Raw genomic sequence first — 21905 nt, forward strand, 5'->3', positions numbered from 1 at the left:
TTTTTTGGTTTTTCGAGACAGGGTTTCTCTGTGGCTTTGGAGCCTGTCCTGGGACTAGCTCTGTAGACCAGGCTGGTCTTGAACTCACAGAGATCCACCTGCCTCTGCCTCCCGAGTGCTGGGATTAAAGGCGTGCACCACCACCGCCCAGCACTAGAGAAACGTTTTTTAAAACTGTATTTCATCACAAATTTAGTAACCACACTTGTCTTCAAGAAAGGTATTTTGTCTTGTTTTCTGACTTTCAAAACGCATTTTGGGACAAAAGTTGCCCTAACAATAACAAAAGAGGGGTCATTGACAAATTCGCAGTAGGGGAAAGCTCTCCCTAGGTTCTCAAGGCAGAGCTATGATTACACACTTGAGCAAGGAAGGTCTGCATCAGAGCTGGCTGCAGGAAGGATTCCGCACGGATGCCATGAAAGTGGCAATGCACTTCCTACTCATTTGCTTTCATCAAGAACACTGTTCCATTTCAGGCTTGCCAACATCCTAATTAAGATGATCTGAATTGTAGGTGATCTATTATTCTAGATCTAAGATAGCCCAAAGCACGTTAGACAAGGTGTTAACACTACGTGCTTACATGAATGATAAGACCACTGAGCAAGGGAGCATGTCTTCTCTCGTGTACGGCTCAGCACTGGACAGAGGTTCCTGTCAGCACTCAATAAACACACAGCTAGGTCTTTGCCTGTTGTCTTTCTCCCCATATTAGGTACAACTGAATCTTACTATCTTGTTTCCACTTTCTTTTGACATTAGGTAGCTATGTTTTTCTTTGCTTTGGGTAAAAAGGAGGGAGTCTTGAGTAGCTTTTAATATGAATGTGTCTCCGTACAGGAACTGACAATATATAAATGTGGTTCCCACTTATGACCTTAATGCTCTTTATGAAGAACTTCTATTAAAGAACATACTAAGTACATATGTCCATTAGCTCAAACAGAGCTGAATGCAGGGACAATGCTTGGTCTCGGTGATGCTTCAACAGATTCAGGATGAAACTATATTCCAAAACAATACCAAAAGGTTACAATATTATCCCAAAGGTATCTTGTAATACCGAGAGCATCTTCTTAATGTGTCCCCCAAATCACTCTTTTATATTTCTTTCATTGAGTAGAGTTACACATAATTTATTTGCCTAAGCACTGGGTCAAGACTTGGGCATCAGGCAAACAAATACACCAGAGTGTGTGTTAAGCCTGGACTTCCCTCACTCAACATCTGAAGACAAGTCCGACAGCCACTGACTCCCCAAGTCAAAAGGAGCACAAATCCCCATCTCAAGGCAGTAGCTAAAACTGTCATTTGTAGGCCCCAGCAAACATATTCAAAGGTATCTGTGAGTTTGCTCTCCAGCTAATGCTGTGTTGATATCCTTGATGACCTTTGGAGTCTGGTACCCATTTCCAAAGGAGGATGACTTCAATCTAAGACCCTCAAAGAAGGGGGATGATCAGCATCCCTGGAGTCCACAACAGCCCAACACCAGCATCCTTTCGCTGAGAAAATGAAGATGCTTCTTGGAACCAGGTCAGGTCACCGTGTCTGTCATGGCCGCAAGGTTTCTGGATTTCTTACAATAAAATCTGCAGGTGTTCTGGATTCTAGAGACCCGTTTGTTTCCTTTGAAAGGATGAAGAAGCCAGTGTTGCTTACATTTAGTGAGGCAAACTTGGGTAAGTCACGCAGGAAGACCCTGGTCCTGATTCTAAGTCCTGAAGGATGCTAGCATCGGAAGAGAAAAGAGGGCACGTGGGAACGTAAAGGAGATGATGTCAATTAATATTTTTTTCTTTAGGATGGCCTGGCTTTTACCTTGAAAGGTCAAAAAAAGAAACACAGCATTTGATAGGCATTGGGTAGTCACTATATTTTGAAATCCTCCTTGCTGCACATCACTGAAATGTTTAAAATACGAAGCCTCTAGTTTAAGGTGAGAAACTTTTATCAACCTTTCTTAAAATACATAATTACAAGCATATTTTAAATTCTTGGATGTGCATGCTGAAGCTGTAGTTCTAGAACTGATGTATTCCGCTATTTCCCAGTATAAAAGATCCTGCAGTCCTGGGAAAACACTTTTTTAAAAAATGAAATACAACAAATAAGGTATGCTGCCTGGTCCTAGGGGAGACGTTGCCCAGAGTCTTTGAATTTCCTCCTATCCTCCTGCTTTACAAGATTTCTAAGACCAAGCCCTTTTCTGCAGTCTCTCAAACAAGGTAAAAAAGAAAATACCCCCCAGATATATTCCTTAGATTTCCTATTATGCTTCTCAAGCTCCCAGTAGCTTCTGAAGTAAACCTAAGAGAAGTTCTGGAACTATTTTTATTATGTTTTAATTTTAGTTTCTCTTTTAGGTTTAAGATGAAACGGATGATCATACCGCTTTGCTTGGGGATGCATCTCATGGTGCAACTTGTGGGTGACCTGAGCAAGGTCACGTCATGGGAAGAAGGCTTCCGTGAAGGACAGGGAGCAGAGGCTTGCTCTCCGGCTGGAGGGACTCACCGGCAGCCTGATTCAGTTTGCACTGCTTGACACAAGATAAAATTCTTATGCAATATGCATGTCTGTCCTTAGGACTTGGATCCTGGCAATTGTTAAAGGTCACTCTTGTGACACCGGGAGCCTTGGCACAGACCTTGACAGCCGAACATAATCATCCCGGCCATGGTTCTGGGTTCCAATCACACCAACCATCTCACATCAAGTCTTTAAAAATGCTGGTCCCCCTGCCCATTACCTGGACCATGGCAAACACTCTTCTACCCTTATTTCAAAGAGTCAGCTCCTTCCAGATCTTTCCTTGAGGCCCCTCTCCATCTACCTATAGCATCTTGAACCAGTTTCTATTGGCGTTCTATCAAATCCATTATAATTATTTGCCTATTGTGTCATTAGAATAGGAAGGCTTTGACATCATAGTTCACCCTATTGAAGATTTATTCCGGTCAAGGTTCTGGCCTCAGCACCGTTGTTATGTCATCTGCTGATTTCAAGCTCACCTAAAGGGCAGGCTGGCCTCCATCTTCAGCCATCCTAAGCCTCTGTGTCCTGAGTACGCAGAACACCTCTCATTCTGAGGCCTTTAAAAGGATCCGTGTTGCAGATCTTTGAAGCAGGAATTATAATTTTACCCTTTGAAAAGTTAAAATATATATGATATGATAAAATATTATATATAATATGATATTAAAATGATATATATATATATATCATTATGTTCTATGAGAAGAGAGAGAGAGGTTGGCTTGGCTTCTGCATGCCACAGTACACATGTGGAGGCCAGAGACCACTTCATCAGCTTTTTCTCCCACCGTGTGGGTCTCCCAGAGACTGAACCCAGGCCAAGGGGCCAGATGGTGAGTGCCTCTGTCCTTTGAACATCTTGTTGGCCCCGTTGCCTTTATTTTACAGATAATAAATACGAGAGAGAGAGAAGCCAGGTAATCGCCTCAGGAACACCTAGTGGCAAACGGTAGTCATTTCGTTCAGAGGGTCTAACCTGGAGTCTCCACCTCCCTGGTATTCAACTTGCCCCAAGTCTGAGAGAAACAATTTATAAACATTAAACAAATAGGGAGAAATAGTCATCTCATCTTTCTCCAGAGCAGCTTAACCTTGCATGTATATTACATTCATCCTTGAATGTGAGTGTGTTTGTCTGTCTGGGGTGGAATCCAGCCCAGACTGGTGAAGAGAGAACTAACTTTGGTACCAGCGGAAGGCCTGGGGTTTGTCTGCCTCTGCAGCTCCCAGGTTCCCTATGTGTCGATCCCACAACACACAATCTCTTCTTGTCATTGTTTCAGATACGATGTGTGCTTGTGTGTGGACAGGAAAGTACTACAGGACAGAGGTGCATTAATTCAGAAAATAAGCCTTTTGTTCTCAGTACGCCAATGAAACCTGGGAGAGGATGCTGAATGAGGTAGCTATAGCATGCTTGCGCTCTCGTTGTGGTGTCTGCAATGCGACCTAAGTCCTCATACATCCTAGGCAAGTGCGCTACCTCTAGGCCACACCCCAACCCCTCTTTTTTTGTTAAAGAAATAGGACACAACCCAGATTTTAGTCGTGCCCATTCTGATAGTTTTTGCCCCTCTTCCACAGTGAAGCCTTGGCCAATCAACTTCCCCCTGCGGTCTGCTTCCTCTGCCTAGAGAAGTCTGATGACTACACGCCAGTCCTTGGCTTTAGCTGCGGCTTTGAACCTCTAATCACATCCCTTCCTAAAATATGTGCTCTTGTGCCAAGCCACTTCCCTTCCCTTCTTCGAGTATTTCCTGAAGTGCGGTGGTAGAGGTTCCGGAGGGACTGATCTTGCCATTCAATTCTTTTCCAACAGATAAAGAGAGGTCCTCTGAGCTTTCCACCTGCTGGCTGCATGGTCACAGTGTTGTGGGGCTGGTTTGGGTCCCAGCTCTGCTTGTATTGAAGCATCTGAGTCTCAGAGGGCAAAGCAGTTGCTAGTTTGCTCTGGCCACGCTGAGGAAATGGGATTTGACGATGTCCCTCTCTCTGTCCATGCCAGGAATAGAAACTGAACTTTTCCATCTGCTTCCCTCCGTGGTACACTAGGTCTGGTCCCAAGTCTACAGATTTCTGGACTCCTTTCACAAAGTGAGAAACTACATGAAAATGTCAAATTAATAAAATTGTCCTCGACATGGTAAGGCTAAAGGATTCACCTTTACGACCAGAGCACGCTACACTAACAGGCACTTCATTTGGTGCTTGGTGGCCTATGTCTCCAAGACGATTTTGTAAATCTAAAATGGATAATCAAAGCCTGCCAATACTCGTTTTTAAAATACTTGCTGCCTTCGGTGCGTGTGCCATTATGGAAAACTTACACTCAGAGCAAAAAGATTTGTAGCAAAGCATATGACCTTCTTCGCACTACAATGACCATCCCCTAATTAGGCAATGCATCTGATAGTCATTAACAGGAATGAGATAATGAATCACTTTCTCCCTTCTTTGTTAATTTGCTGTAACCAAGCGGCTAATGGATGTCAGAGCTGAGTGATTGCACTGATTATAGTGATTTATAGTTGCAACAAAACAATTTAAAACCATTCTGATTATTCATGTTAAAGATGCTTTATGTTTTGTTTACTAAATGTTTTATGCCTCCCCCCTTTCTCCCACTCCTAGAATCCTGTCCCCCTTCTGCTTCCTAGAAAACTTGAAAGTTCTCGCCTTTTGTTTTCAGCATACACACACACACACACACACACACACACACACACACGGAGGGAGTCAGAGGGAGAGGAGTTACAAAGTTTACTCACTAGAAACGAAGAGCCTTAGGGGTGGAAAGCAAACTTCAGTGGCGCCTAGTTCAAAAGAAGACAGGAATACGGGAAATAAAGCAAACTTCAAGCCACTTACCTTGGGGCTCCCGGTCCCCTCCTCGCCCTCCACAGACACATCAGTAGCCAGTATCTCCGCTTTGATGGTGTCCAGAGCCTTGAGAATCCAGCTGTGCTGCCGTTTGATTTGCCTCTGCAGCTCCTTCCATTGACTTGCAATCATCTTCAGCATGTCCTTCAGTCCTTCTCCAAAGGAAAGCAAAGCTGTGGGTCCCGCTGCATCTTTGCCTGCTTTTCTGTCTATCACACAGAAAGCGAGGCGGCCCTTTCCAGCCACATCTCTGCTCTCCAGTGACCTTACCGCTACCCGCCATTTGTCCCTCAGAACCGAGACCAGAGATTCTGAGCTAGAACAGCACAAACACGGGACAAGCACATGCAGACACCGATGCAGACTTTGGGTTGGAGGAAATCATGTGTGCAGAACAGAATGTGATGGAGCGGTGTCATTGGGACTAGAGCTGGGCACCTGCAGCACAAGGCCCTGTGTTGATCAAATGGACATCTGAAAATAGATGCAGGTAATTCAATGGGAAATACGGCAAATGGGCCAGAATCAAGACAGTGGTCTCTGACACAACACATCTGCTTGATGCTATTCTTTTCCTGTTTAAATAGTAAGCAAAAAGGAAAAAAAAAGACACAAAATAAAATAAAACAAACAAACAAAAAAAAAAAACCAAACAAGCAAGCTTTAACCAATCCTGTTTTGTGGTCTTTGATTATCAGGATAAATAGGACCATGTAACATTTTTTTAAAATCTATAATACATTCTTCATTAAATGCATCTGTGTTGGACTAAGAACTGGTTGAAGGCCTAAGCCTCTGCTGATGCAAAGGCCTACAGAGAATATGCCACACATCCGCATGCATGAACTGGCACAGAAATAATCAGATGTCCATGGACAGTCTGCCTTATCTCCATGGCGATCTCTATGTACACCCTAGTGCATACGCACCGTGTCTGTAAGAACGGCTCTCACTCATTATCTTAACGTTATTTCCAGAGCTCCTACATCAAAAAGCATGTCAACGTGAAGTTGTCGGGAATGGGATTTCAATTGGAACTCAGGCGAATGGTAAGCTCCAAATAAAATGAACAGGCGGTTGGAGGCACTATTTCATCGTATAAGTATCACAGCATTGTATGCAGTATATGAAACATTTATAAATCTTGAAGGTCAATCTGATAATGTAAATATTAATAATACATAAGGAAGTGAATATATGCAGTAATTTACAGCAATGCTTCTTCATTCTTAATAGTCTGGAGACATAAAGACCCACAATATTTCAGGAGGATTTACCTGCTTTGTGCGATGCAATGAGCTCCAGGAGTTGGTGTCCTTCCTCCTCCACGGCTTCCTTGAGAGCACAGTGACTGTCCACATTCAACTTGAAACTCTGCAAAGGAGCACACAGCCGTCAGGCTCCAGTGAGGCGGTCATGCACAAAACACGTGTGCAGAATCACTTGCTGCTTTGAATAGAGAACCACACAGCCCAATTTACCCAACAGACAGACTAATTTGCAATACTAAAAGCTATTGATATTTGGGGTCTAGGCTCTAAACATTTCCGTTAGATTAGCAGTACGCATCTGTTTGGAAGCAGCTCAACAAATCTAGAAATTCACTAGGTTTTTATGAAAAGTCACACCCCATAGGTTCTATCGAGAGTAGCCGTCCTTGATAAAATATAATGAATTGCCACCTGCACTTGCGAGCTTTTCTTAAGTACTTATGAAACCATAGAAGTTGTCAGCAGAAAAACCCGGAATCCTGATGCGCACATATATGCATCCACTAATACAGCATGGTTTGATTCATCTCTGTTCCTTGACTTTGCATGAGGCACCGGATGGAGAGGGGCAGCTAGGGGCTATACTAGGGTTTCTGCGCCTTCTGGGCTTTGTCTTTAAAAGCTATGTTGTGCTATACTTTATATTAAACATACATGACACAGGCTGTGTTAACTCCACACTGGATTTAATTTGAATTGAAGAGCTGGATAATCATAAATTGTGAGAGTGGATCTTCAACTCAGTGATTCACGAACTGCGTGTGGTCTATAACACCACTGGAGACTTGGGGACCAATAAGCATGGATTTTGGCCTTAATGGGCAGCAGAACTTGGCGAGTACAGAGTGAGTTGTCTTGGATGCTCAGAGTTAAATGTAAGCTGTTCTTTACTTTCTAGAGAAACATTTTTTTTAAGTACCAAAGACAGAATCAGAATGAAAAGAAAACCTGGAAGTGAAATACGAGACGCAGCATAGAGATAAGGATTGGACTAAAGCAATTCAAAGTGACGAACTGTGCCAGCCAGCCTTCCTTCAGAAGATGTGGTATCATTACAGCTAACGTTCTAGAAAGGACACTATCTGGCTCCCAACACATCATTCTGCATTTTTTTTCCCCATTTGTGCCTTCGGCTACAGGTATGCATTTGAATAAAATAAAATACACAGTGGTCAGGAATCTTGACCCTTCCTCTTAAAGATAATTGTTTAAAAATATCTGTAGAGAAACCCTGTCTCGAAAAACAAAAAAACAAAAAAAAATCTGTAGATGTTTTTATTTTCTGTGTAGGAGTATTTTACCTGTGTGTATGCTGTGGCACCATGGGCATGCAGTACCTGTGAAGGCCAGAAGAGAGCGTGGAGTTCCCCCCCCACACACACATAAAATTAGAGATGGTTGTGAGTCAGAACCTGGTTCCTCTGTAAGAGCAAGCAAATGTTAGCTAACTGCTGCGCCATTGCTTCAGCCTCCTCTAAACCTCTGATCCGCCCAATGAAGGCAGTGTCCCTGGATTACTAAATGTTTATTATCTTACAGTGAAGCATAGCATCCTTTGCTTTTTGTCCCTGTGTGTTGGGGCTCCGCCACACAGACTAGAGTTTCAGCAAAGGGAGCAGGAAAAAGAGAAACGTCTGAGACTAATTCAGCAGCCCCAGACTTCAGGAAGAAGCCTGTCGTAAAAATTCCACATCACTATCAGTTCTGCCTCGTGCTGTCTTTGACTCCGAATGTGCCTGTATCAAACGGCTGGTGACCACCAGCTTCCCAAGAGGCACAGCGGGCCTGTGCCTCCGTGCCAGAGAGAAGGGAAGACCCTGAGGAGGCTGGCACCTCGATATATTGAAACGGAGGAGACAGTGCCGCCGCAGCTGGAAGCGGCTGCACTTGGGGATGATGTGGAAACATCCGATAAGGAAATTGGCAAAGATGAGACATGCGTTAATAGGAGCGAGATAATCTGATAAGCTCTATGTTGTATAAAAGAACCATTTAATATAACTATTACGCAAATGGTACATTATTGCTTGATTTCAGGTGTGCCCATTAACCATTAATAATATCAAGCAAGGAATTTGCAACAGGTCCCCGAGAAGGCAGCCCAGCCGGCACATAAACGAAACTGTCAGTGAATGTTTTAGTCAGGCTGCTAAAACATTCTTGAGGAAACCCTCTGGGTGTTGCCCCCACCGCTCCCTAAAGAAGGGTCCGGTTTCTCCTGTTCTTTTCTTTAGCCTGATAGCTGGACACGCCCCCATCCTTACACCGTTGGCGTATTTTCTCCAGAATACCTACGGCATCTTTCATCCCTCTGCCACATCTGTACCACACCCTGACCGCGCAAAGAGTTCTCTAGGGACTGAATTTGTGGCAAGGGCACTGGCAAGGGCACGCTCCAGAATCCTGTGTCACTGAGATAATGTGAAATGTCCCACAGATAGTGGCCCAGATCCAAGGGAATGCCGACTCTTTTCCAGTGTCCTTAAAGCAGCATGCAGCTGAGTGAGAAGAGAGGAACCAGAGGAAGGAAAACTCAGTGAGGGGCCGAGACATGACTCTGTGGGCGAAGGCACTCTCCAGCCAGCCTGGCGCCTTCAGTGCAATCCCTAGGACCCACGCACTAGGAGAAAACTGACTCGTGCAAATTTTCCTCTGGCTTCCATACTCACACTCATATAAACACACAGGAAAATAATTAGTTAATTATAAATCAAGTGTCTAAACAAGCAAAATATTGATGAGGGTTAAGGCTCCTACCACCAAACCAGATAACTCGACCATGATCTCTAGTATAAGGACAGAACCACCTCCTCAAAAATGCCCTCCGATCCCCACCATGTTATACACACCCCACCCACGCCCATGTACACAAAATCAATCAATCAATATGTCATTTTCCAAAACATTTTTTAAAAGAAGATTCAATGGCTAGATTATCAAAATGATTGCCATGAGTTAACCAATGGGCAGTGGTGTAATTACATCTGGCATGATCGGCTTGTATGAATCTGAATTGGAAATTCAGCTATGCCCATTGCTACACCTGAGCCATGATCAGACATGATGAAGCAGACCATGCATGCCCATGGGATGAAATAAGGAACTCCCAATGGAGCACAGAAATGATCGTGTCTGAGGGAAAACCTCGGACCGGAGACGGGGGAATGAGCACATTCAAAGGCTTAAATGTTCAATGTTATTCCATCCTCCTAGCATTGTAGGGTAACAGACACTCAGTCACCACGTGGGTACTGTCTGCATCTGCCAGGTCCAACGAGCACCATGAGTCTTGGTACATTTGTGAAGCCACACAAGTGACCAAAAGAGCCACACAATCTTTCTTGAGGGGATTTTGTTTTTTTTTCCTTAAGGCATGGGTTTATACAATAGATATATTTATGGAGAATCCCCTACCAGATTATATAAATATAAGTTAGCAGTGCACATAGTCTAGTCCACCGGGTCATAGGAATAATGGCCTAGCATAGATTACATGTGTGATTGGGATCTTTTGTGTGATACAAAGTGGTGGGGCTATTTGCCTCAAGCAAAATTGAGAAATCATAGCCATAATAGCCTTGTCCGATGAGATTCAAGTTTGTTTGTTTAAATTAAAACCTACTACACTAGCCAAGTATAAAAGACCAGTGCTGACAGGGGCTGTGGGAGCCCATGAGATCCAGTCTCAGCAGAGTCTAAAGAGAGATTATAAGGAGTGAACTGGCTGGCCTACAAGTCCAGAGATGTCCTCTGGGGAGCAAAAGTCCAGAACCCCTGAGTGCTCCATGTGGCTGGGGTAGGCTGCAGGCAGGGTAGGGAGCAACGGTGACCACACAGGAGCTGACCCTCAGGACCATGAAAGAGCCATGAGGAATATGGCAGGGATGGCAGTGGCTGCTGCAGACCTACGAGCTAGGAAGCACTTGCTGGCTGCTGCAGACTCGATTTTTCAAAAGGACACACTGGAGGCAAAGCAGGCCATTCTAGGAGGCTGCCGTGATGATACGGGCCAGATGTTTCCGTGTGCTCATACTCTTTTTAATTGAAAAAAGGTATGCTTTTGCTTCTAGATGAAGAGAAGAAAGAAAATTGGAGCAAATCTTCTGTCTTTTCAAGTTTCTCTCCATGCGTGTGAGCAGCGTGTGCCAGAATCCAGTTCTTTGGCTGTTCTGATGATAAATACCAGATTTTATTAGTCAGGAGTCTCTGAATGTGAAAGGCACGTTGAACTGATGAACTTACTCCTGCTGTCACTTGAAGAGATGGTGGGCGCACGCTGACGAGTGAGACACTTGGTGATACTTCTTCACACAAAGATTCTCACTCCCTCAGGAAACGAGAGCAGGCCTTTGCACAAGGGCAGGGGGGAAATATGTATTTAGTTAGAAAAGCCACAGCTTGAAGTCACTTACTGTCTCTCTGCCCAGGACCTGCTCTGTCCCTGGTCAAACAAGCGCTCTTTGGACTCTCAGAGGGCCCCTGGCAAGGAAGCAGGTTATAATCACCATGAGGAGCTCAGTGGCTCCTGCTCACTGCCCCACAAAGCCATGCACATAAGCTAGATATACAGTTGCTCATGATATAAAATAAATTCTTTAAAATATGCTGGGAGTCGAGAATGAGAGTTCTTTCAGTAAATATTTCAGTTATCTCTTGAAAGTAAGATATTATAAAACAATTCAAATGATGATGAGGCAATTCCACACAGGTAGACTGCACAATCCAAAATGACTCAGAACTATAGTGATAAAACTATAGATGTTAGTATGTAAACAATCTCATTGCAAGGACAAAGTTGGGTAATGAATGTTACCGTTTGCGGACAGTGGGCTCAGGAGTTACCATGGTCAGATCTCATGAAGCAGGTTATGTTTCCGGGGATTTTCCAAAGCATTAAGTGAAAACAATATCACCGTAGGGTCGCAAGACTCAGAGACAGTCAATGGAACGTGTTAGAACTGGGTGGGAATGACTAGGGATTCCAAAAATTGTGTGTGTGTGTGTGTGTGTGTGTGTGTGTGTGTGTGTGTGTGTGTGTGAGAGAGAGAGAGAGAGAGAGAGAGAGAGAGAGAGATTTGGTGTGTATGTTTTATATGTGTGGTATAGGTGTGTGCTGTATGTACAGGAATGTTCAGTCACAGGCCCGTGCACATTCTGCGGAGGGCAACACATGACATGTCTTACTCTCTGGTTCTTCATTCCCTGAGATAGAGTCCCTCGCTTGATCCAAAAGCTCATCCTTTAAGCTGGGTTGCCTGCCAAGTAAGCTTTGGGACTCTGCTCTCCAGTGCTGGGGCTGCAGTCATATATAGCCATGCCTGGCTTCTTACGTGGCTACCAAGTATTTGAACTCAGGTCCTCACACTTGCCAGTGAAATGGTCTTGCCCACCAAGCCATCTCTCTAACTCCTCTTAGGAATGTTTAAATTCAATTTTCTCATTTTGCTCAATGTCCTAGTCATCATGTGACAGGCACCCCTTATTGTCAATACTCCACTTTCCCTAGAGACAAAAGCCAAGTCTCTGTTGTTTTTGTGCCAATGTCTACCAGTGGCTTGACCACAGGGACACCCAAGACAAAAATGTTACTTTTGGAAACAAAAGGAAGGGAAGCCAATGACCCTGTCTTCCTCCTGGAGTGGTGTCCTTGGATGAATCATGTAGCCCTCGGGGCTTCCTTCCTTTATCTATAATCAAGGTGTTTGGACTCAATATTTTCCAGCCCTTGAATACTTTGATTTTTATCTTTTTTTTTTCATCCATGCAGTTTAGGAAAGGAAACAGGAGTTTTATTTACTTTAAACTAGAGAATATTCAAAGAGAGAAGATTCCCAAAGGCCATCCAACCACTCATCTACCCCAGGGTGGTTCTGTCCCTGGACGGTCCCTTCTATTTTTAGCCGCCTCTGGGGAAGTCTCTTCTGACTTTTATCCTGAATCCACATAGTTCTTCCCAGGAATCTAAGAGCTCAGCTAACAGGGAGCAGTGTGAACCTCCCTGTTCCTCGGATTCTTTTGCCAAAAGTCCTTTCTCCAGCATAATGGTTAGAAATCAGAAGTGACACAAGGGTGTACCGACAGGATCCACACGCCCCATCAATCACCGAGCCCAGCCAATTTCCGACTCCATCTACACGTCTCCACACTGACACCGCCTTAGCTCCCAGCCCTCAATGTTTCACCTGTGAGGCTGACTACAGAGGTCTCTGGCCTGTCCTCCCTCAAAGCTACACCTTTGTTGTATGTTAGCGGCAACACAGGCACGGCTGTCTCAGACTTAGAGATGTGACTTTGAGCAGAATGGCAAGTCACCGCCCTGGCAGCATGCTCAGAGCCTAGAGGGCACAGCGGGCACAGGACAGAGTTAGTCTGGAATCCCAGCGGACTGTGCTAAGGAAGCCAACAGCATGGGATGGGCTAGTGCTAGTGGTGAGCAAGGCCTTCAGGACTGGATAGGGGTGTTCAAAGCCCAGCTCCTCCACCACTCTCTGTAATTCGGGCAACCTTTGTCTATTTAGTGCCCTCATTTGTAAAAGGGATTTTTGTGCCTATTTTCTGGGTGGTCGTAAAGATAAAAATATCCCTTGATACACAGAGAATAGAGCCGAGTATATCATAATAGCACAGTAATTGTTACTATACAAAATGGTCTATCTTCAAAACAGCTAGATAGGGCCCACCTCTTCTTAAGTCCTTGGATAGCTAGCCAGACTCAGGCCTTATCTGATTGCAGGTCCTGTCAGGTCAGCTCTGAGAGTCTCCCACCCCCTAGTCTAGTGGCTCCTAGGATTCTGTTCTCACCAGGCCTCTACCTGGAAAGAACTGTTTCATCAAAGTCCCATAATTCAATTTGGTGTCACCCTCCCTGGCAAGGTAGGTCCCTGATCTTCCACCCTCCACAGTCGCCCTCCATTGGCATCCGTCCACAGCGCCGAGCCTCCTTTTACCACACTCGGTTAAAATGATGGGTGTGTCTGTCTCCTACCCGTGAGCTCCCTGAGAAAAAGAGCAGTGATTTCACCCACATTCGAATAAAAGCGCCTAGCGCACTGCACACAACCGCGCGCACACACGGCTATCCACGATTGAAGTGGGGGACATTCCGTAAACCAGCATCCAATGGCCTGCAGCATTAGGGGATATCAATGCAATCACTCCGCACTCTAGAGTGGTTGATGAATGTCCCCAAATTTTACTCAGTGAACACCATGTAAATGAGCTGTCATGTTCCTTCGCTTACAAAATTACTTGCCAATTACACTCAGATGACCCAGTATAATTGCCATGTAAACCGTACCCTGGCTGGGGTAGCCTGAATCATCAATTTAACTTTACCCTCTCATCGTATGGCACTCACCACGCAATTAAATAGATGGTCAGCCGCTACCTCAATTGTACATTTTCCCAGCAAAATGAAGTGGTTACCTTTGTCACCGATTGACCGGTCACATAGCAACCTGTCACGTCCCTTCAGCCCTGACATCAGGAGCTTCAGAAGAGAACTTTGTGCATTGAAGGAATAACTTCCAAGTTTGTTTGTTTTTTTAATTTTTTAATCAAAACCATATGTTTAAAAATAGTCTTTGTTTTCCTTTAAAACAAACAGACAAAAAAAACACACACACACAAAAAAAAATATATCCCCATTCCTCCTCAGGAGGCTTTATTCCCTTCATTTCATAAAAACAGCTCCAAGCCTTTGGAAGTGAATCTAGCTCCTCGAGCAACTTCTAATCTATCTCAAAGAGTTGCTTTTGAGTGTGGATGCAGATGCAGCTCACCAAGGCTGACAGTCTTTCCTGATAGACTGGCTAATAACTTATGCACGCAGTAGATAGATGGGGCAGATCCCGGATGCTGACGGTGACGCCTAGTGACGGGATTTTCATTTGCTTCTCCGGATGCTGCCTCCACACCTGACACAGGTAATCACATTGACTTCTCAGCATGGCGACATCAGGCCAAGCGCATTCTCAAACAGAGGTTCCGTCTGAAGGGACTATTTGACTTCCAGAACATTCTGTTTGGAAGCCCTGATTGAAAAGGAGGCCAATGCTAGCCCAAATATCTCTCTACCCCCCGAGGTGGAATAATTGATGTGCGCCAGCCCTGGAGAACATGGAGTCATCCGGGTGATGGATGGCTCTACGTATATTATTCGCACGTACATCTGCTAATACACAGGTCCCAGTGCAAACACCAGGACTTAAGAATATTATGTGGATTTAGGACAATCCCTGAAGGACTCCAGTTCCATTAAAAATTTGTTTTGGCAGCCTGGGGCAGATCTATTCCAACTCCCACACGCTTCATGCATTTGAAAGGGGGAACCAAACCACTTTAAAAATAAATTTAATAAATTTTTGTAATGTCAAGTCATTAACATCCTGTCTAGTCATACCAAGTTCATCCTTTTAAACAGCAATATTAAAGCTAAGGAATTTTTAACCCTTGAAGACATAGGTGATCACAGTTTGAAAACGTGTTCCGTTGGTTGGAATTTGTACCCACAATGGCTCAAACGTGTTTTTACAACGTTCAATCATTTCACCTAGCTGATGCGTCTAGTGACTGACTCAACACATGAGCCCAGATGAGACCAAGCTGGCCCTTAGGTAGTGACGCCAAAAGAGAACAAACAGTCGAGGGTGGGCAGGTGGGGACAGCAGCAACTTCTTTAAGAATTTGTGAGCAATTCCTGCCATATATTTGTAAGGATTCAAGGAAGGAAAGCACAAGTCCCTGAAACAGAAAGGTCTTTCCGACCTCCCGCTGCCCCACCCCGCCTTCACAACCATCATACAACAGGTTTGGGTTTTTTATTTTTCTGGCTAATATAAAGATATGGAGTTTTTATTATTTACACCAGAAAAAATTGCTTGAAGATTCCAAAATTCCACATAGTAAGATGCATACAAAGGGAACTGTTTCTGAGGTCCATCAGGAAAGACCTAGGTAGGTACCCCAACTCTGGTGAGTCCCTCGTCCAGAATCAATGCTCTCCACCCTGTACGTGGGCCTCCTAGAGCAAGGCCTGTCTGGAAACTCTTCACTGCCCAGGTTGCCTGGATATGCAGTACTTGTTAAACACAGGGCGTCCCTGGCAATCTAGTTAAAAGCGGTTATTATGCCTAATTTAAAAAATAAGTTATAGCTTAGTAAACTGGGCACTAACAATTTTTGGAATAGTGAGAACTGTTGAGTATTAAGAACTAAGAGTCTTTAAACCAAGTAGAAAAAAAAGGCACGGTTCTCACACGCCTTACACTTCCCTTTTAGCTGAAAAGGCAGCGCACACAGGTCTCGGAATGAGTCGGTCACGTGAGCACAGGAATGTGGTTATGACTGTCACGTGTCCAAAGGGAGCCTCCCACTTGGCTTAGTCCTCCTCCTCAGAGCAAGCAATAACAAACTGCCCACACGCTGTAAATTCCTCACAGACCGGCATCCCCACCCACCATAGCGAAGGATTGGAGCCTGGGAATTATTTCAAATGACACCGAAGAGGAGAACCAGCGTCGCTCTCTTCCTGCTACACACTCAGCCGTGCTCTAAAGTGGAAGGAGCTCAGGGGGACAAGCAAACGGAACTTCAGCCTTGCTCCTCAGGCTGAAGGGGTTGATAGGCAACTGAGCCAAACACACAGCTCTGGCTTTTGAAGTCCGGCTGACTGAGCCCCATTAGCTGAGTGACACAACCCCAAGGTAGCTGCTGGTCTTGTGAAGCGCCCCTTGCTCAGACCATAGCTGGCCATCATCCCAGCAGAGAAAGGGAGGAGGAGAGGTGGGAAGCCAGAAAAAAAACAAAAACAAAAACTCTGTGATTTCTTAACTTCCAGCAGAAAGAAATGGAGCAGAGGTAGACCCAGGAGGGCAAACAAAAGACAGTCAGAAGTGTTGAGGGAAAACTGGGTGATGCACTGGTTTTCGTTGTGATAGAAATGAAATCAATTTGATCAGAAACAAAACATCGGGATCTAAGTAGAGGCAACAAATGGGTACATATAGTTATGCCGATCATTCTTTTAACCAGACGCATTGCTAGTTAAGTCCAATTTGTGTTTATGAAGATTGGGGTAAAGACACAATAAGGATGGCGAGTCAAGAACAAATGGATTTTGGTGCTCCTCTGCCACCTTGTGGCAGCCAATTCAAATTGCAGGGACTAATACTAAATGGAACCAAAAAAAAAAAAAAAAAAACGGGTCAGAAGGCTTGCCTTGAAAGTCCACCCGCAAACAGGGACTCTCAGAGAGCCACCCCTCACACACACGCAAACATGGATCTGGCTCAGCCTATAGTTCTTTGATTACAGGGGGTTTCTGAGTTGCTGCTATAGTCCAACTGGCAAAGGACAAGGAGATGCTCCACCAGGGTTAGCCTGAATATTCATGGAGCATTATTTGAAAAAGAAAGCAGAGATATGGAGGCAGCTTAAATGCTACCATGACAAGATTTAATTAATTAAACTGAGGCACGTCCTCCACATGATAAAACATTAAGGAACTGGGAAAATGCACCTTGGATTTTTATATGCCGATGGGAACATGTCTGGGGAAATGAGTTATTGAATAGAACGGACATCATAAACTTTAAAATACACTTACCTTACACTGAAGGGCTCAAAATAGCACAGGACAAACTGACTAGCCAGGTCAGTCGGGAGGGTGGAGGGTTTTGCTTTTCATTTTACACTGCTTCATACTGTCTGACTTTCCCACTGAGTACAGTTTAATGTTTCCCTTTACATAGACTCTGAGTGAAGGACAATGGCCGTGCTTTACTCAGCCACAACTGATGGTGCCACACTACCTTGTCACACACAGCTAGCCCTGCCTGGAGGCCCAGGTGACGCCCAGAGACAGCAGCCTCCGATCCTTCACTGCAAACAAGTCTTGCCTACGCTATGTTGGGTGTAGGATACCACAGACTAGAGCAGGGCAAACAGACGCCTGCTGGAATTTCTGACTGAACGTGAGCGAGCCTCAAAAGCAGCTGTTGGCTCAAATCTCTCATTTGTCCTTCAGTTTGTTCCTGTTCTCTGTTCCCACCTTACCCACAATCCTCACTGCTCAAATGCTCTCCATCTCTGCATTCATCTGCGGACTCTCTGATCTTACATTCCTGCCTGTCTAAGATACGAGTTTCCACATGCTGGTCTTTCTGGCACAGGAATTTTTCTGTGATTTTTGTCGGGAGTAGGGACCCAGCACTGGCCTCCCGGTTCTGCCTAAGCATGGACACCAATTGTTGAAATGTCCCTGTCCCTTTAGGAGACACTTCTTGATGGCTCCTTTAAAAACTGTTTCCATCCACAACACAGACAGGGGGTTGATTCCTTTAATATTTAAAAAGTTCATGTCAATCTAGAAGTCACAAGGACCCAGCAGAACGGGCTATGGTAATGAGCAGTCAGTCCCAAGGAAAAAATGCAAATAATCCCCCAAACATGAAGACAACACCAACTCTACCAAAAATGCCAGAAGTATAACAGGCATCACCTGCCAACTACCATGGGGACAAAGGTAAGCAGTGTGCCTACAAGCTTCAGCAGCAAGACTGAGGGGTGCATGCTCAGACACTGACGGCAAATGGCCTTTTGGCCGGATATTACCCGTGTAAGAACACACCCATACTAAACAAGATGACTAATTTCTAAGCACTTGGCCCAGAAGCATCATTTGAGATAGAAAAGGCCTACACAAAACCTAAATGTCCAGCATAAAAGATTGGTTAAAATAAACCATGGCGTGCTCATACAGGAAAGGCTGACAAGCCATACACAGGGATAGAGTTATAGTATAGTTACTGCTTTTGACCTGTTGCTAATACAAATTGGGGACAAAGCAAAGCACACGTGTGTGTGTGGTTGTTTTTCAACACTTGGAATGACTCTGAAATGACAGAGAGCAGGCGAGGAGAGCTGATATCCAGGAGACGGTGAGAGAGGGACTCTCCGTAGACTTTAACCATTGTACTGTCTGTCATTCACTTTATGAAGTTCCTGTCATATTTACACAAAAAGTCATGCTTTTGAAATATGATAGCAGCTAGTCTGTGCTAGAATTTCAAATGCTACAGTCGGGCCTATTTTCCGCCATGATCACTCCGTTAACCTCATTCAGCTCTTCGAAGCCAGGCTGGCCTTTCCTCCACGGGATTTGTGAAGGATTCCTCTCCCTCTCCTATTTTGAAGCACAGCCAAACCTTCGGTGCCCAGAGAAAAGTCTGGCCATTTAAAATGTCATTTAGTCTCCCTTCCTGCCCAGCACCAACCTGCAAGGCTCAAGCTGGGTCTCACCCATGCCAGCTGAGGTTAAGGTTTAACCGTAACCTCCCTTACCCTTCCTGTGAAATCCCAGGCTCTGTGCTCTTGTTTTAACCAGCAGGATGATACAAGCCCTTTGAGGACTGTATCCATCCAATTATCCCTAGGAACACGGTAAACCTTTTCACTGAACTTCTTCATTTATCCTATAAAAATTTTGCTGGCCAGGACTATGTCACATGACCTGGGGTTGCCTCTGTTCAACTGAAAGCCCCCAAGAGAAGCCAACTTCATTCACCATACACTAGCACCGAAGCAACCGCCTGGCCCTCGTGGCGCCTGACCTATAGGAGCTTGAATCTTGGCTCCACAGCCCTCATTTTGTCCACAGCTCCCATGTATCAAATTGACTTAAGAATGTTTCTTTTCAAGGCGACTGTGGTACCTGCTGCTACTCCAGTTCTCGGGAGACCAAGGCAGGAGGTTGCAAGCTAGTGGCCAGCCTGAGCTACAAGGCAAGTTCCCCAATATCCTGGGCTACATAGTAAGATAGAACAAAGATTTAAGACTCCCAGAGAGATAGACCCCATTCCTCCTACTGAGTTGCCCTGCCCAGCCTTAATACATAGGGATGGTGCTAAGTCTTACTGCAACTTGATATGCCATGTTTTGTGATACCCATGGGAGGCCTGCCCCTTTCTGAACAGAAACAGAGGAGGTGTGGATTCAGGGGGATGGGGGAGAGGAGGGAAAGGCAACTCTTGTCTGGACTTAAAAAAAAAAACAACAAAAAACCTCCCAGATAATATACACAGTTTGTTTTCCTGGCACTGATGCCTACAATGTGGTCTCCTCGTTTGGTGAATTCGGCTTGCATGAGAACGACTCTGGAGGTGAGAGTTGCCATCCCAGAAGCACATGGACATACCGAGGCTCTAGCCAGCATGGCCGACTTTGCTGCCTTACTCCTGACCGCTGTGCTCTAAAGACACACTTCCTTAAAGGAAAAGCACACGCGAGCAGAGCCACGTGCCCTGGCGTGTGAGCATTAGCCACAGTGACTTCATTTATTGGGCTTCTATCCAGACATACAAACTCTGAAAGACTGCAGAGGAACAGCTTCATCAGGAACTTCATGAGTCAAGCATGCATGGTGCATGTACCTGTGACAGTTACTATGACCAAGAAAACAGAAAGAACAGCGGACAGATACAGTGATGACATATCTATCAAGAGACAGGCTGGACCCCAGGTAGGGCTCACGCCCCAGCAGAGAGCACGCTGGTCGGTCTTATACATGTGAGATTTGAGCAAGTCCAAACTAATTGAAGAGCGACATAGAGTAAATCAGCAAATGCTTAGGGAGGGGCTGGGAGGAGGAATTACAAAATGGCATGAGGAAGGGTGGGCTGACGCATGGGTGGGCTGATGCATGGGTGAGCTGATGCATGGGTGAGCTGACGCATGGGTGGGCTGATGCATGGGTGGGCTGACGCATTGGTGGGCTGATGCATGCACTCGCTACCATGATTTGGCTTGGTGTCTGTATCGTTCAGATTGTCAAAGCTCCTCAACTCTTATACCCTAAAATGCGCAATCCAGGGCAGGCCAAACACTTCAATAAAGCTGTTTTTGAAAGGCCAGGAAGGGGACAGAAGTGACGGAAAGACAGCGAAAAGGAAATCTGCCCAACGATACATTTCCCAGCGCTACTTCTAAAACTGCTTCAGCGGAGGAGAATGGCCAGCACTCATAACACACCACCCCCAAATGACATTTTCCTGAAAATGCCAGTTTCCAGAAAGATAGGAACTGTATTTTTGAAGAAGCAGCCAGGTTGCAAGCAGATGATTAATTCTCATGGAAAACCGCTGATGTACCATGACAATTTCTCACCGTTTCCCACAGCTAAAATAGACTTCCCGCGTCTCTCTCAGGAAGGCTTTGTGAAACTTTAATTGATTTGTGTTGGAAAAAAAAAACACCTTGGCTACAATCTTGGAAAATAATTGAATTACGTATCAAGATACAAATGTACAACTGTTGTTTTGATTTTTGTTTTTCTTTACAGTAAATATTGAAAGACGCCAGCCATTCCAGCATATTCCACCAGAGAAGAATATCGCTCTGGGGTCTCATGCTTGTGTGAACTAAAGACTGAGTGGTAGAATCTAGAAAAATGCTTTAACAAATGTTGTCTGATGACCTCTACCACCAAGTCACACCACAAAACCCATTTGCTTACTCATTGGGAAACAGGAACAGTTTGTGTAGAGTGAGCTAGGTAGGAATTCCCAGGTTCACTTGTACAGTTCTTACAGAAAGGCAGATTTTTGCCTCCTTTTAAGACTAAGAAGAGTATTAATTCAGTGCAATAAGGTGTAGGAGACACCAGGGCAGGAGGACAATGTGGACAGAGAGGAACTGAGTCTTGTCCTAGGGTCAGTGGCCTGGGAAATGGTCCAGTGACTATCGGTGACTCCTGGAACTTTCCACAGCAAACCGTGCAGAGGAGGCTAAAGAGGTGACCACACATGACATCATCACATAAATTCAGAACATCAGAAGTAAGGTCTGACTGACTTCGCATTCAGTGGACTGGCCTACAAACCAGAATTTCTCAGCAAACTGTCCCAATATCACCTATATTCCCGCCAGAATGATCACACAGAGAAACCCCCCCCCCCCCAAAGGACCACTCTACAAGAGATATTTCTCAAGAAGGACCTTGTGGTGGTCCACAGCAAGTGGGTAATGACCCCTGTGTTGGGCTAAGAACATTGTGTAGAGGCAGGTGTGGATGGCTGGGCTTCCCTGTAGTCACCTCTAAGAAGGGCTGTAGTTATTAAGGCTGCATAGAGTAAGGCAGTAGACAGAGGTGGCAATTTAAATTGAATGAGAATATTCAAAAATTAGTTCTTCCATTAGATACATGAAGTTAGTAAC

At 44.9% G+C, this 21905-nt stretch overlaps 1 protein-coding gene across 3 annotated transcripts in view; it reads right to left on the reverse strand.

Annotated features, from left to right (window-relative positions):
• Akap6 (A-kinase anchoring protein 6) overlaps positions 1-21905 on the reverse strand; it is a 387996-nt gene that overhangs the window by 183310 nt on the left and 182781 nt on the right. For 2 of the 3 annotated variants that reach the window (XM_013347205.2, XM_013347211.2), the window contains exons 6-7: positions 6699-6795; positions 5410-5576 (exon numbers count right to left, since the gene is read on the reverse strand). In XM_013347205.2, the coding sequence (XP_013202659.1) occupies positions 5410-5576; positions 6699-6795 (264 nt within the window). The remainder of the gene's footprint in view (positions 1-5409; positions 5577-6698; positions 6796-21905) is intronic. The other variant, XM_013347218.2, reaches the window with a different exon arrangement.

This window comes from Microtus ochrogaster, chromosome 1 (assembly GCF_000317375.1).
Source record: "Microtus ochrogaster isolate Prairie Vole_2 chromosome 1, MicOch1.0, whole genome shotgun sequence".
NCBI classification, from domain to species: Eukaryota; Metazoa; Chordata; class Mammalia; order Rodentia; family Cricetidae; genus Microtus; species Microtus ochrogaster.